The sequence below is a fragment of the Euleptes europaea genome, chromosome 4 (genome assembly GCF_029931775.1).
Source record: "Euleptes europaea isolate rEulEur1 chromosome 4, rEulEur1.hap1, whole genome shotgun sequence".
NCBI lineage: Eukaryota > Metazoa > Chordata > Lepidosauria > Squamata > Sphaerodactylidae > Euleptes > Euleptes europaea.
In genome coordinates, this window is record NC_079315.1 from 48,395,151 (window position 1) to 48,411,073 (window position 15,923).

The following is a 15,923-nucleotide window of genomic DNA, read 5'->3' on the forward strand; positions in this document are numbered from 1 at the left end:
GCTCTCAAGGATTATCAAATAAGCCAAAAAGAACCCAATTGTTTTACCAGGCAGGCTGCTTTCTCCAATCTCTGTATCCAAAGCTTGAATCCATGGAAATCCAATTTGCTATAGTTTTCCATGTAATTTTATAGAGAAAATCCATCTATCTTGATCAACTTTAGAAATTGCTAATTACAATCATGTGACTACTTCTTAGTATCTGAATGCTTCTATTGTGAAAAGTAATAGACACATCTGCCTGCATCAACAAATGTTGCTAAGTGCATCTGCTTACGTCAACAGATGTTTCTAAACATAATATGATAACAAAGTAGAAGGCCATAAGTTTCTCAGGCCTAAAACTGTAAAACAAAGAATTACATAATTCTAGCAGGTGTGCAAATGTCCTACACTGGGGATGAGATCATTGCTACTGCGACAGAACCTCTATTGATTTAAAATTGTGTTAACAAAAGAGCTACATTTTTTATCACAAGCCTTCCTCTAAATACTGTTTCACTCTTTTCTTTTCCTCTAGGCTGTACTGAGTCCTCTCATAGCAATTGCACTGAAAATATCTCAGATTCACGAGAGGACAGGTCGTAAGGGTCCTACTGTCATCACCTGAACCAAGGAAGGATAACTAACCCAGGGCCAAAAATGGGAAAGCAAGGGAGGAGGAAGCTCTTCCCAAACATGCCAGCTGTTTGTGCCTTTGTATTGCGCTAAGGGTTTGAGGTCAATAGGGAGGGCAGGGGAGGGGGGACAAAAGTTCATTTCTGATCATATTGTTCTGCTAAGACTGGTGCATTTAATTCTGTCCTATGGCTTTAATATCCTCTTATACCAAAAAAAAAAAAAAACCCCAAAAAAAGCTCCATCTGATCTAGATTCAGTTATTACAAAATGTTAGCATGACATACGAGATTATTATGATCTCCATTTTGTGTTTTGTACTTGCAAAGAAGAGGTGGGCTACATATAACCAACCTCTGATAGTCTTTGGTATAATGCACAGCCTTTTATTACTATTTGATAAATTTTGGCTTCAGCTAAAAAAGGAATTAAAAGAGCTTATGTTAGCTAAGGTAAGTATGAAATTTAATGGAATACTTTTCAAAAAGTTTAGACAGACTACATTTCATGTGTTTTCTAAACTCATCTTATGGTTTTGATTGACTGCTTCATGCTTTGAACTAGAGATAACGGGGCTCTTGGTTGGAACACTCAGCTGCTGTGAAGGGCTAGTCATACTACCTAAGATACCAGGAATTGTTTCCTCGTTATGAAACACCACAGAAGGCACAAAGTTAGAGCAGTGAAGCTCATATTCAGAAACCGCAGTTGTGGGTTCTCAAATTCCTACCCATTATAGATCCTATGCATGCTTGTTCAGAAGTAAGTCCAAGTTTGTTCAGTGGGACTTATTCTCTTGTGTGTATAGGAGTGCAGCCTTAAACTCAGATTTGATGTAATTGATATCCTTTCCAAAACAAACTGACAGCTGCCAGTTTTGATGTCACAGGTGAAGTTGCACAAATAAGTACAGCTTCTGTACCAAGTGAAGCCTGGCATCAGTCATATTCATGCATACTTTTATAAACATTACATTTGAATTTAGAGGGTGGAAAATGAAATCACTATGCAGACAGGTTCCATTTTCTGCTCTTCTTTGCAATGTTCTTCACATCCCCATCAGCACAAATGTTTTGAATGTATAATTTACATGCTCATAATTAAAAAGTACAGTTGCTCTATTCCCTCCCTCTTCTAAACCCTTCTGTATTCAAAGGTAATTGTGTACATTTCCCCAAATTTTCATTTAGTGGCTATCAAAAGAAGTGTCAGTAAAATGGTTATTATTTAGTCACTTGCCTTGGAAAAGATCTGAGTCTTTGGTTAGACTTCACTGTTTTGGGAAGGAAAGCTCTGCGGTCCCCCCCTTCTTTTTAAGAATAAATGATATATTATGAACTGGTACCTAACATTGCCATCCTAAGCACAGTTATACCCTTCTTAGCCAAATGCATTCAGTGTAGCTCTGCTTGGGATATACTCATTTAAAATCCTTTCTTTCCCTCAAGATGAACTTGTGTTCCACCTCTTTAGGGATGAGTGGCCATTGGCACAGTAAACCTTTTACACTGGAAGGGACACATGACCCCTTTAAAAAGCCAGTTTGAGAGTCTGAATGCATATGCCAGACACGCTCCCAGTGAGTGCTCAGTTATCTCTGATTTAACCAGAATGCAGTGCTGGACTGGCATTGCACTCTGGTTAAATAAATAAGTACACGGTATCTGAACAAAACCATTTCCGACATTCTGTTTTGAACTTTGGATTTCATACATGTAGAAACTATTGGGCAGAGGTTAGTAATGTCACTTAAGAGCCCCGGGGCGCAGAGTGATAAACTGCAGTACTGCAGTCAAAGTTCTGCTCATGACCTGAGTTCAATCCCGATGGAAGTTGGTTTCAGGTAGCCAGCTCAAGGTCAACTCAGCCTTCCATCCTTCCAAGGTCAGTAAAATGAGTACCCAACTTGCTGGGGGTAAAGTGTAGACAACTGAAGAAGGCAATGACAAACCACTCCATAAACATAGCCTGCCTAGTAAACGTCTGATGTGACCACCCCATGGATCAGTAATGATCCAGTGCTTACCTTTACCTTTACTAGTAATGTCACTTAGCTAGGAATAGGACCCAAAAATCTTTAATTCACAGATTCATCTGATAAATGTCATATCCCTCAAATAGCAATTCCATATATTGTGCTTACATTTTGCACTAGCTTTTTAAAGAAACCATGTGATGTTGGAAGTGACCCATATTCCTCATGTAACTTACCAACCTGTTAGTGTTCTCGTGCCCCCCCTTTAAAGTATTATGAGTAGGCTTGAAACATTACATCAGAAATGGCCCTCAAAGAACCGCAACTGCCTTAGAGTTACTCTTTGCACAGTGGAATGCTCACTCAGATTAATAAAATGTTATTTTGGCTTTTTAAAATCTTGTGATGTTAGAACTCTGTTGGAGCTACTTAAACTCCCACATGGTCTCTTTGAATGTTTCCAACACAATTTACACTATTGTGTTGTGTCAATGTTTTAAATGGAGGAGAGGTTGGAAAAGACAGACAAAATTACTTAATCTGAAGTGTATTGGAATTCATTGAACTAAGTGTGTTGGATTATTTCCTTACCTGTAAACACACTGCTGCCATTTTGCTTAACAAAAGAGCACAATAGCCTGCTGTGATAGACAGGAATGCTATGATAGACAGGAATGTGGGTCTCAGAAGGATTTTACTCCTAATGAAATAACAGTTGTGGTTACCCTTGAACAACAATTGAATGTTTTCAAACTACTCTTCTAATTAATGTAGCTGTCTAAAAACCTACCAGGTGCTTTATCAGAATTGTAGGAACAGATGGAGCAAAGGAGGGAGGATGGCTCAGGAAATACTTGGCTATAACAAATAGTTCTTCTGTGTGTAAAAGCATAGCACTGCTCCATCTAAGGCACACAACATTTAACTGTCAAGAACTCTTTGTGCATGTGACTAATTTGAATGTTTTACTTCCTTGGGAGCAGAGATGTAGCTGTATGTCATTTGTGGAGATGGATTTTCTGCAATTTGACACTTTTTATAGCATAGTGCAATTCATTGTGATGGCCAAGGGGTTCCTTTATAGTGCAATTTTAGTGCCTAATGCTTTTGGGAATTGATTTGGTTTCTTTTTTTATATATATTTGTCAAAACTTGCTATGACATTTAATAAAGTGGAATGCTTTATTTCTTCCTTGCATGAAATTGCTGATGATAGGGTACAGCCCACCCTGGCAGAACACAGACTGTTTTGTAGCTGCATCAGTGTTATTGAAGCGCTAATTGACTGTTTTCTCACTTTTAAAAACACAATGATTTATTGCAGTATTATTAAATATCTTTTTTTTAAATCGAAAGAAGTTTCATGGTTCCTTTCATATCACTCGAGGTCCATAGTAGAGATGTGAAGGCCCAGGGAGGAAAAGGGAAGAATTTGGAAAAACAAATGTTTTCCCAAGGCCTCCCTTCCCCCCCGGTTTTTCCAACGGAAAAATTGGAAATTTGGGGGAGTACTAGAAAAAAAACTCCTATGAATATCTTCTCTTTTAGAATGAGTGAAATTCTTTTAAAGACAAGGTCGGCACGCTGCAGACATATACTGCTCTTAAATCCATGATGCATTTCTGCACCTAGAAAAATATCCAATCTTCATGAGGGGAACATGAAGGGCTTTCACTGTTTTTCAACAGTTGCATACCTTTTGTTGTCCTTTGGAGTTGACTTATGGTTGACCTTTTCACCTCTCCCTCTGCTTAGGATGGCATTGTACTTTTTTAAAAACCTTTCTTTCCCTCAAGATTACACTCAACTTCCAAACTACAAATAAAGGCTTTACGTAGAGGGAAATGTGGTCTTGTTCTACACTGCTTCCCACATTTAGGATTACGTATGAAAGCACATAACCAGCAGTCCCACAGAACCCCTATAGGGACACACCCTTAGGAATACCACTATCTAGAATGCTCAAACAGTTACAAGCCGGTTTATTTTACCATTACAAGAACAAATTATGGCACATTACACATGAAAATGCTCATAGGAATGAACCATCCATGTAAATTGCTTGGCTTCCTAGAGAGCTTCAGTCCTCACAAGTATTTACAAGCAAAATGAGTTGATGTATCATTCAACCAAAGTTCCATTGGCATGTGTACCCAGAAAAAAATCACTAGAAGTTGTTCAGTGGCTGTAAACGTGAGGTCAGAACTGGCTGCTAGACACGTGCAGTCTTTAACAATTGAACGAGTCTGCTTTTTGTGTTCCCTATCATATTTGAGAGCAAAACTGGCTGGCCACTGGATAACAAAATTAGCACAACAGGGTCACCCACAGGAAAAGTAAGGGTTCATGTTGTTAATTGAGTGTCTTTGTGCAGGCACACATCCCTCCCTCCTTCCCCGCTGTGGGACACGTTTTCTTCCTCTTTAACATCTGTCTCCACAGCGGCAGGTTGGAGAACTGAGGGAAGAGTGCCCCCTCCCCCTTGGGTGGGAAACTGGAGCACTGGCTGAAGGGGAGGGGAGCGCTGTTTAGAGAAAAATCTCTGCAGCTGGCTCTTCGCTTGTGTGCCTGCACAAAGACACTCGATGAACAACAGTTACAGGTAAGTGCAACACTGTTTTTAGCCATAGGACACGGATAGGATATTTTGCATTGACTGCTGTGGCTGTAGAAGAGAGGGTTGCCATAGGGATGAGTTGATGTGATCTTATAGATGCAGAGGCCAATGTAAGGCGCTATCAAGGAAGGTGTATTACTGAACTTGAAAGACTGTGCAGGCCGTCTTTCCTTGAAGCAACTGATTGGAACTTTGAAGTTCTGATGACAAATGTATTACAATATATTTCAAGTTATGTTTGCGCTTTCATGCTGGTCACCAGATGTTTACCCCATTCTTCAAGAAAATGCCACTTTCTACAGAGCCTTTTTTGTTTTTAATACAAAATTTTATTGTAAAAAAAATTAATGCAATGCAATATTAACCAGTATGTAAACAAGATAGCTTCAGCCACATTGCAAATGCATTGGCCTTACAAAATAACAAATAAATGCCACTGTTATGTAATGAATCAGGAGATTTTCTAACCCAAAATTAACCAACACTAACAGAAGACAAAGTTGATGCCAAACCTCCACAGTATATACAAGTTAATAAATATGGAATCTTAACAACACCAAGGCTGCAATCCTAAAAACAGGTTCCATTGAGTAAAGCAGCACTTTCTTCTGAGTATATCTGCCTAGGATTTCCCCCTAAAGCTTGCAGTGGTGATCTTCATGGCTTCCATACCCCTATTGGGCATTTATCAAGGTGTGGGTCAGTCTAAAGCCTAGGGCATTTTCATAGGAAATCTGAAAGGCACTTGGAACAGGGGTGGGATACAGTGGCAAGCTGCTAGATTATTGCTGCTTTTAAAATGCTATTTTTCAAAAGAAGAGAGACTGAACAAATACTGTTTTAACAGTGCAATTGCGTCTTCTGTCAGTCAAAATGCTTAATTCACAGGCTTTGTGGCTAGAGCAAAGTGTATGTAAACTAATTCCTTAGACACAGATCTTGTACAAGAGTACCACAATGCTCGAAAAGGCTACATGATCAATCTAAAATGGAAAACTTAGATTTACTGTGTTTAACATGCATAGACTTTTCAACCTGTTCATCAATGACTTGGAGTTGGGGTTAAACAGTGAAGTAGCCAAGTTTGCAGATGACACCAAATTATTTAGGGTGGTTAAAACAAAATCGGACTGTGAAGAGCTCCAGAAGGATCTCTGCGTACTGGAAGAATAGGCATTAAAATGGCAAATGAGATTCAATGTGAGCAAGTGTAAAGTGATGCAGATTGGGGCAAAAAATCCCAACTTCACATATACACTGATGGGATCTGTGCTGGCAGCGACAGACCAAGAAAGGGATCTTGGGGTGGTAGTGGATAGCTCAATTAAGATGTCAACCCAGTGTGCGGCTGCTGTAAAAAAGGCAAATTCGATGCTGGCCATAATTACACGAGGAATAGAGAATAAAACTGATGATATCATACTGCCCTTGTACAAATCTATGGTGAGACCACACTTGGAATACTGTGTACAGTTCTGGTCACCACACCTAAAAAAGGATATTACAGAGCTTGAGAAGGTGCAGAAAAGAGCAACCAAAATGATTAAGGGACTAGAGCAACTGTCCTATGGGGAGCGGTTAGGATGCTTAGGGCTGTTTAGCTTGGAAAGAAGGCGGCTAAGGGGAGACATGATAGAGGTCTATAAAATTATGCATGGTTTGGAGAGAGTGGACAGGGAGATGTTTTTTTCCCTCTCCCATAATACTAGAACACGGGGTCATCTGCTAAAGCTGGAGAGCGAGAGATTCAAAACAGATAAAAGGAAATATTTTTTCACACAACGCATAGTTAAATTGTGGAACTCCCTGCCCCAGGATGTGGTGATGGCTGCCAGCTTGGAGGGCTTTAAGAGGGGAGTGGACATATTAATGGAGGAGAGGGGTATTCATGGCGATTAGTTAGAATGGATACTGGTCATGCTGCATACCTATTCTCTCTAGTATCAGAGGAGTATGCCTATTATTTTGGGTGCGGTGGAACACAGGCAGGATGGCGCTGCTGCAGTCGTCTTGTTTGTGGCTTCCTAAAGGCACCTGGTTGGCCACTGTGTGAACAGACTGCTGGACTTGATGGGCCTTGGTCTGATCCAGCAGGGCCTTTCTTATGTTCTTATGACTTCAGTGGAACTACTTTAGTATAAATCACAAGCCTTTCCTTTGGCTGGGTGGTCCAATAGAATTACATCTTATTAAACAATCCATATAAATTTGGTTCAAACATTCTACAATAAGACCTGTTAAATCTATCCCTTTATAAATCTATCCCTTGGACCACAAAGATGGTCCAAGAAATGTCAGCTCTGAGGGGAAAAAGCCTCTTATGCCAGTGCTAGAATACATTTGCTCTTTAGCAATAGTCTCTCAATATACATAAGTGGACCTCCCCAGATTCATTGGTTTGTGGTGGATTTCTTTCTCCCCTTGTGCTTTCTTTCTAATGCAGCCCTGGCTTTGAAACCTCATCTTGCTTCTATTGCTTCTCTTAAGATAACGTTGGTTCTTACAGGTGTTTCTTTACCAGGGGTGGAATAAAAGTATAATATGTAAACATACAGACCAACCATTAATACTGAGTCTCACTCAGCAACATCTTTCATATCCAATCTTAAGGTACCAAGTTACTCTGCGATTCCACACAGCTAGCCATTAAAGGCTACAATTGCAAGGTTATCTTTGCACTCTACTGAATTATCCACAGATGGAACCGCAGTCCTATGTTTGCTCAATGTGGTTTTGCACCGCTTTAACTGTTGCCTGTATCCCTGAACAGCAGACATGGCTTATCTCTTCTGCAAGTCCTTTGACATCTGTTTGATTAGGGCTGTGACGCCGGTGCATTAGAAGTCTCTTGAAGTGCTGAGTCACGTTTGGTAGCTTGCTGTTGCTGCACAGAAACTTCATATGATGGTGGCTGTTGTTCCTGAGAGCTGGCCTCCTCAATGAAATCCAGACTGCTCTCTGTGTATAGAGGGGGAGGTATGTTATAGGAATTCCTTTCTCCTTCCAGTAGGCAGTCTGGCAGTGGGAATGTCTTCTTTTCAGGATCAGTGCTGTCTTCATAAGATGGGGGGTAGAAGTCAGGCCTGCATGAAACAGTCAAGACAAACACATGCTGTGTTAATTCTGTGTAGAATTGCAACAGGCTGTAGGTGTCTTGAGAGGGTTAGCATCACGCCCCAACATGCACCCACCCTGCTCTTCAAAGACCACATCTGCTCATCAGCTTAGAAATGCCCCCTCTTTCAAAGGCTAAACAGAGGTAGGCTCTCACAACCATTTCCATGACCATGAGAACCAAAACTGCCTATGTTAAGTAACATTATCAAAAGTGGGAGGGGAGAGAGAGAATGTGGCTGACAGTTTTGCATGTCAGGCCTCCTTGTAAGGTTACTAATGTATTTTCTAGTGAAGTTGTAATAAGACTTTGTCAAAGTAAAAGGAACCTTATTTTTGACAAGATTTTGCCAGTCTTTTTCTTCTATGAGAGCCCCTTGAAAAGGAAATACTTATTCTTTCTAAGCTGATTACACTGGGAAATTTATTTTGCTGCATGGGCCACAAGCTCTTTCAAACTGCTAAATCTTTCTCTGCTTATCTAACCAGTGTATGTAGTTGGTCCTATTTATAGAGCAGCTGCTTTGCCTATTGTGACTGTTTATGCGGCTGTTACCACAACAGAATAGGAAGTGACATTTGTATCCATGGTCCATTAACAAACTCTGCCAGGCATCAAGTCAGCCTAGCTTAGTGTTGCCAACCTCCAGGCACTAGCTGGAGATCTCCTGCTATTACAACTGATCTCCAGCTGATAGAGATCAGTTCACCTAGAGAAAATGGCCGCTTTGGCAATTGGACTCTGTGGTATTGAAGTCCCCTCCCCTCCCCAAACCCCGCTCTCCTCAGGCTCTGCCCCCAAAAACTCCCACTGGTGGCGAAGAGGGACCTGGCAACCCTAGCCTAGCTTGACTTAAGTTCATTGTCAAAGCACCAGTCTTTGCTTAGGTACAACAAAGACAAAGATGTTTACAGGAACCTCAGGCACAGATTGTGCTGTGAAAAGCCTTAGCCTTTGTGAGAATTACTGAAGCAATAAACTGAACTATACAAAGTGTGCCCTGATGGCCAGCCCAATCTCATCAGGTCTTGGAAGCTAAGTAGGGTCAGCCCTGTTAGTACATGGATAGGAGACCACCAAGGAAGTCTGTACAGGGTTGCTGTACAGAGTCAGGTAATGTATGTATCTTGCCTTGAAAGCCCTATGGGGTCATCGTAAGTGGGCTGTGACTTGATGACACATTGCACAATACACACACAAAGTGTAACATTTGAGTTACCTATTTGGGAGAGAGAAATACTGCAGTCAAATGTGCCTATGGGTTTGAGCCACAAGACCCAGATTTCAAAATATATAATTTTATATTAATCTATTAATGCATACAATGTTTCTATATTAATTGCAATTTAGCTCCTAGAAATGCACACACATCTGCTGCATTCCAGCTGCCAGGATATGTTGAGATATACTGAGTCTGAAATTCTGTATACCAGTAGCACTTGGAGATAAAGTAAATGGCACCAGGCAAGAATCTAGAAACCCTGGTAATTTAGCTATGTACTTGTAACATGTTGTATGGGCGGGACTTTGGCAGTGGTACAGAGCATCTGCTTGCCATGCAGAATTTCCCAGATTCAGCACCTAGTGTCTCCAGTTAACCTCAGGTAGTGAAAGATTTAAATCTGAGACCTTAAAGATCAATTGCCAGCCAGCGCAGGAAACACTGACCTTAATAGATCAATGGTCTGACTCCGTATAAGGCAGCTTCATGTATTTGTATTCATAGCCGACCTGCTAAGGTGGATAGATTGGCCTTTCATGCTCACAACAGCTCTGTGAAGCAGGCTAGCCTGAGAGGTAATAACATATCCAAAAATACCTAATCAGCTGAGAAGCTGGATAATGACTTTACCTAGTTCCCTACATTCTATCACTACTCTGCTTCTGTCCATAACAGAGTGTGGTAGACAGATAATGTTCCCAGCCCAATGCCCAGTGGGACCATGTCATATTTCCATATATATTTGTCCAAGTCAAAGAAGAAAATTATAATCAGTTTGATTTTAGGGAACAAACAGGATCAAAGGCATTCTTCCCATTCAATTTTGATAGAAGACAAGAAATTGGGACCCGTTTATAACATTAATGAACCAAGAAAATCCCTCAAAAGCCTGCAGTAGAATGAAATGTTCACTAAACTACAGAAGGCAGGACAGATAATTAGGACAGAAGAATATTATACTGCCTTATAAGCTCATTTAGACTAGGTGTTTCCAGGGCATACATTTAACAAATTGATTGATGTGAAACAAATATCCAGGACCTAAATAACTGAAATGGAAGATCAAGACCAGGAATTAATGGAGAGTTGGTATGGCAAAACAGCCATTTTATAAGAAACTGTGCTAGCAGGCCTGAGAGAAAGAAATGTATATTTCTTATGTGTATATTTCTTACATATATGGAATATAGTTCAACAAAGATGTGAAACAGGAATCTTTGGTGAAATGGAAAGAAAAGGAACAAGAAGCATACAACACAAATAATAATACAATAAATAATAATATTTTTTATTTATATCCCACCCCACCCCTGCAATGCAGGGCTCAGGGCAGCTAACATCATAATAAGAATAGTTTAAAAATACAGTACAATAAATAAATTTAGCCTTAGACATAAAAGATTATAAAAACTCTGAATGTCTACTTTAAATAATCTAATTTATCTAACTCATGGTGCTGAAATAATTCCCAGCAGGGAGAGATGTTTTTATGGCAATAGCAGGAATGTGTAAAGGTAATTAGTTAGAAAGGAAAATTAATGAACAAATGGGAAGGGGGTGGATGCAAAGAGTAAGGCACATCTAATGCAGTAAGGCACATAGTAGGTATTCCTCAAGTGAAACCGGACAGAAAGACATCAAAAGGAAGACCTGGATACATAAAGCAAATGAAAGGGAAAGGATGGAGGCATCTGTGGATCTGAAAAGACTTGCACAGGACAGAAAAAAGTGGGGATAGTATCAAAAGACAAAGTTATGCACTGAACCCCATCAGACATACCTGTCTATGGTATTGATATGACTATCTCGAAATCTAGGATTTTGCTGGATAATTCTGTGGAATAAGCTCTTGTGTTTGCTGGCTTCATGATAAGTGCTCCAGAAAATCCCAGAGATGAGAAGGAAAAACCCCAATGGCAGTAGGAAATATGCAATAGGCACATTATTGCATTTGCAGGCAGAGGAGCTTGTTGAGATGCAAAAGGCTCCCAAGCAGATAATGGCAAAGCCGAGCAGGAGCACGCACAAGCGAAGAAATGATAAAAATTTCTTTGGCATCTTTGCAGTTAGCCCCAGCATTTGGTCTTGCCTGGTTAGATCTCCTGCTCTGCTTCCTGCCTAAGTCCTTGATGGTTTTATAAGTTCAGGCATCAACTGGCCTTTGGACAAGGAAAAGTAGCAAGTATTGTTAAGATACTCATTAACCATTTGAAGCAGCTGTAATATCCTGAGAGATTAATTTATAATCAAAACATGGCTCAAGAAGGCACAACAAATGCTTCCTTGTATTGTTCTGCTGCCAGCATAAACTCAGCAAACTTTTCCTGCTAAGGATGTGAATGACCGGCCGTGCAAACGGAAGCTTGGATTGCAACAGCAGAAGCAGGATCTTCCCAGTCTTTGGACAATCTGTTCTACCATTGCATTTGTTCATTTTAAAAAAAGAAATGTTAATTGTTCTTAATTCTCCATAAATGGGTGGAGAAAGCTTTGTTGTATGTTGGGCAGTTTTTTCTTTTCTTCTTGGCTATTGAAATATTTCATTATCTTGATGATCTCTGTGAAGTCTATCTAGCTGCTGGATGCTGACATAAAAATTATATGAGGTCTGCTTACAAGTCTCAGGAAGCATTCAGACATCACAGGAAAGTATGTGTTGCAAATAGTGGTTTTGATGAAACCCCAGTGAATCGCATGGTGTTGTAATGCAGACAGTCCAAAAAATGGGGTTGATCAAAACCCTCTTGGCAGTCCTGCTTCTGCCTCCCTTTTAGCCAACTCCAGTTCCATCATAAGCAACCTGCATCTTTGATTTTCCTGATTTGGCATATTCTGCTTTTGCGGTGGCTGGATAAAGGCCTGGGGATAGGAAGGAGGGTGTTCTCTCTGGCTTCCATCCACCTTTCATGCCATAGGGATGGGATCTGAAAAAAATGACAGAAATGGCTTATAGAGTAATGGGGGGAAGGGAGGAGAAATGAAAGTTTCCTAGAAACCAGTAAAATAACATTGTTCTTCCTGGCATTAGGTTACATTTCAACTATATTAAACAGTGCTCAGGGTTTTCAGAAAAGCTTGCTTCCAAGATTGTTATCACTAATGGTGAATTTGGTTATTGTTTCAAATAAGTAATTATGCACACTGCCTGAGAAGTGCACATGTCCATGTTGTATGTAAGAAAATGTGTAAAGGAATCAAGGTCACTGAATAGAAGGTGGCACCCAGTCACACCATAAATCTGTTATAAATCAACCCAGTGCTAGTTCAGTCTCTGTGAACTTCAATGTTGTCATTCCTCGCTGTATCTGCCTATACGGCACAGAGTCTCTCCATGTAAACTTGCCAAGGATGTTGGAATGTGCTAGATGCTTAACAATAACAACGGTAACAAAGGTACACAAGGAAGTATTGCCTTCAGTGATGTCAGAGGAGAAAAACTTTCTAGCGTCCACACAGCCTGGATCAAATAATAATAATTAAAAAATCTCATAGCTACAGCCGACAAACATAAAGGCTGCATTCAGACACAATGATAAAATGTGGTCTGTTAAAATCATTAGGGTTGCCAACCTCCAGGTACTAGCTGGAGATCTCCTGCTATTACAACTGATCTCAAGCCGATAGAGAGCAGTTCACCTGGAGAAAATGACTGCTTTGGCAATTGGACTCCCCAAACTCCGCCCTCCTCAGGTACTGCACCAAAAACCTCCCGCTGGTGGTGAAGAGGGACCTGGCAACCCTAAAAATCATACCTAGTACAACAAACTCTGGCAAGTTGCCAGACATAAATTGTGTGTGTGTGTAAAGTGCCGTCAAGTCGCAGCCGACTTATGGCAACTCCTTTTGGGGTTTTTATGGCAAGAGACTAACAGAGGTGGTTTGCCAGTGCCTTCCTCTGCACAGCAACCCTGGTATTCCTTGGTGGTCTCCCATCCAAATACTAACCAGGGCTGACCCTGCTTAGCTTCTGAGATCTGACGAGATCAAGCTACCCTGGGCCATCCAGGTCAGGGCAGACATAAATTACAAATCCCAATTTGCATGTAACCCTCAGTTTGTCTGTTTCTCTTCTACCACCCAGACATACTCCTCCTAAGTAAGGTTGCCAGGTCCAGGTTGGGAAATACCTGGATATTTTGGGGGTGGAGCCTGAGGAGGGCGGGGTTTGGAGAGGGGAGGGACTTCAATGCCATAGAGTCCAATTGCCAAAGTGGACATTTTCTCCAGGTGAACTGATCTCTATTGGCTGGAGATCAGTTGTAACAGCGGGAGATCTCCAGCCACCACCTGGAGGTTGGCAACCCTACTCCTAAGTTGCCTCTGTGGTCAGGCAGCCGTAAGGCATGGCTCTACTCAACAACTTGAGGTCTGTGATTTCAGAGGTCACAATTAGTATAAACTGCGGTTAGCAAATCAGCCATAAATCCTAGTTTGAAATCCCAGCTGTATTGAGCCATCTGCATTCAAACACTACAACTAAACAGAGTTTGATCAAGCCACAGTTTATCATGGCATCTGAATGCAACCCAATTTTTTAAAATGCTGTATTTTAAGGTTTAGATATATGGCTGGATCCAATGATGTGTGAGTAGAAAGGAAGATATACTTAGTGCAGTTCTACTTGCGCAAGCAATAGCTCAACAGCTACTCCAACACATAGTGCTTCATTAACTATTGAGTTTATGGATCATGAACACAATGAATGTCCTCATTCAACTTTCAATTGGATGCTAATCCAAATTAATCACAATTAATCACAATTAATAAGCAATTAATTACTGTGCTCAAGAGCATTTTCATAATATAGAATTTTTAAAAAGAAAATTACAACCTGAGCCCTCTCTTAAGTGACCTCTTTGGGGGTCTTTTGAAACAGGAAATTGAATCTGTGACTTCCTGAAAATGCCCTAACAATAGAAAGGAATATACAGTATTGACCCTACTGAATGACACTTTGCCCTATATCTTGTGCATGTAGGTACACTACTTTACACCTAGCACAAGTAGTCTGCCAGGTTTATTTTAGCTCTTTTACTCATGAAATGTTATGCATGCAGAAATGTTCCATGGGATCCAAACCATTTATTTGTTGTTGTTTTTCATTATTTTAATCCTTTAAAAATAAAATTGCATTTTATGAGACATATGGGATTTCCAACACTGTCATTGCCTCATAATGTTATTATTCAGGGGCAGGGAGACAATTGTTGGAGAAAAGCAGCAGTCAGGTGCTTGACCCTCTCCCACCTGCCAATTCTTTCATGCAGTGCTGTCCTACTGGGGTGTTTTCCACAGTTGCAGCCATTTCTGAGATGAAAAATGAGCCAGCTGTGGGAAGGGGAAGCATACTGAGAGCTTGCAGAGAAAACTGGCAACTGGAGGAAGTGTTAATCATTCCCGTGCAAACATCTCTCTCTTTCCTCTGCACTACTATTAAAAAGCAATCATGTACCTGATGAATTTTGGAAACTGAACAAAATCTCACTTTGGTGTTTAATTTTTAAAAAATGTCAGTGTGACCTTCATGCACACTTGTGGTGTCAAGGTTACACTTAACCTGCAATAGATGTGGGCAGCTTGGATGAAAAGATGGAGACTGTGTTTCTTTTTCAATGCATCTTTGCTGTTCAGGTCTACCTGATCTAGTTCATGATCTGATATGTCACTAGAAAATAATACAAATTTATTTTTTGGAGGATTAATCCAAAGCACTGAACTTGGAGCTCGGAGTCCATGATGGAGAAAAAAATAAGTGTTGAATGGGAAACAGAATGTTTGCCCCTCATTTTCCATTGGTTTGGCAGGGAAATAGGAATGGGTCAGCACCCTGCGCCATTTAACCATTTATTGCTGGGAACTCAGTAGATGCTTGGTCGATTCCCTTTTTATTGGCATTCTAGAAACAGTCTGGACTTGGTCCCTGACCTGTTTTCTCTATAGTGGCAACAGGATTGGGCACCCGTGGATCCACCCCATCCAGGGCTTTGCCTGTGCCACACCACTGCCTGTGGTGGCAGAACCAGTAACACTTCTTCCCCCCCTCCTCATTCACATTAAGAAGCCAGAGGGCAAGGGGCATCCTTAATCTGCCATTACTGTTCACCACCTCTGCTTTCCTAGTGAGCCAATATGTGAGGATCTTTCCTCTCTAGCTGTGTTGGCCAGCCCTTGGCCATCCTGCTGGGTCCTGCCAGTGGGTCTCCCAAGCCTTATAATGGGGAGAGAAGGGGATTGCTTCACCTGATTCCTTCTCTATTCCAGGACAGCAGCTCTTCTCAGGCCCAGAACTGAGCCCCTCCTTCCTCCTCAGCCTTTTATAAGTCGTTTTGCCAGATGTCCAGTGTTGACCTGGACAGTCCAGTATTTTTACTGAGAA

General features: G+C 40.9%; 2 protein-coding genes across 2 annotated transcripts in view; one reads left to right on the top strand and one right to left on the bottom strand.

Moving 5' to 3' along the window:
• The window catches only part of PGM5 (phosphoglucomutase 5), a 61,537-nt gene extending 60,727 nt beyond the window's left edge, over nt 1-810 (top strand). Inside the window, exon 11 of the mRNA XM_056847997.1 lies at nt 521-810. Within this exon, the coding sequence (XP_056703975.1) occupies nt 521-610 (90 nt within the window). The 3' untranslated portion in view covers nt 611-810. The remainder of the gene's footprint in view (nt 1-520) is intronic.
• A 7,215-nt stretch (nt 811-8,025) lies between these two features.
• Nucleotides 8,026-11,626, bottom strand: TMEM252 (transmembrane protein 252). Its single transcript, XM_056848977.1, has 2 exons — nt 11,328-11,626; nt 8,026-8,293 (listed from the first exon to the last, which is right to left on the bottom strand). Exons 1-2 carry the CDS (start codon nt 11,624-11,626, stop codon nt 8,026-8,028), a joined length of 567 nt encoding a protein of 188 aa, XP_056704955.1.
• Nucleotides 11,627-15,923: the final 4,297 nt, after the last annotated feature.

Excerpts from the sequence above, each read along its gene's own strand:
- TMEM252 (XM_056848977.1), bottom strand. The coding sequence starts at position 11,626 with ATGCTGGGGCTAACTGCAAAGATGCCAAAGAAATTTTTATCATTTCTT. Across the intron at positions 8,294-11,327 it reads CATATCAATACCATAGACAG|GCCTGACTTCTACCCCCCAT; the intron begins GTATGTCTGATG and ends TGTTTCATGCAG.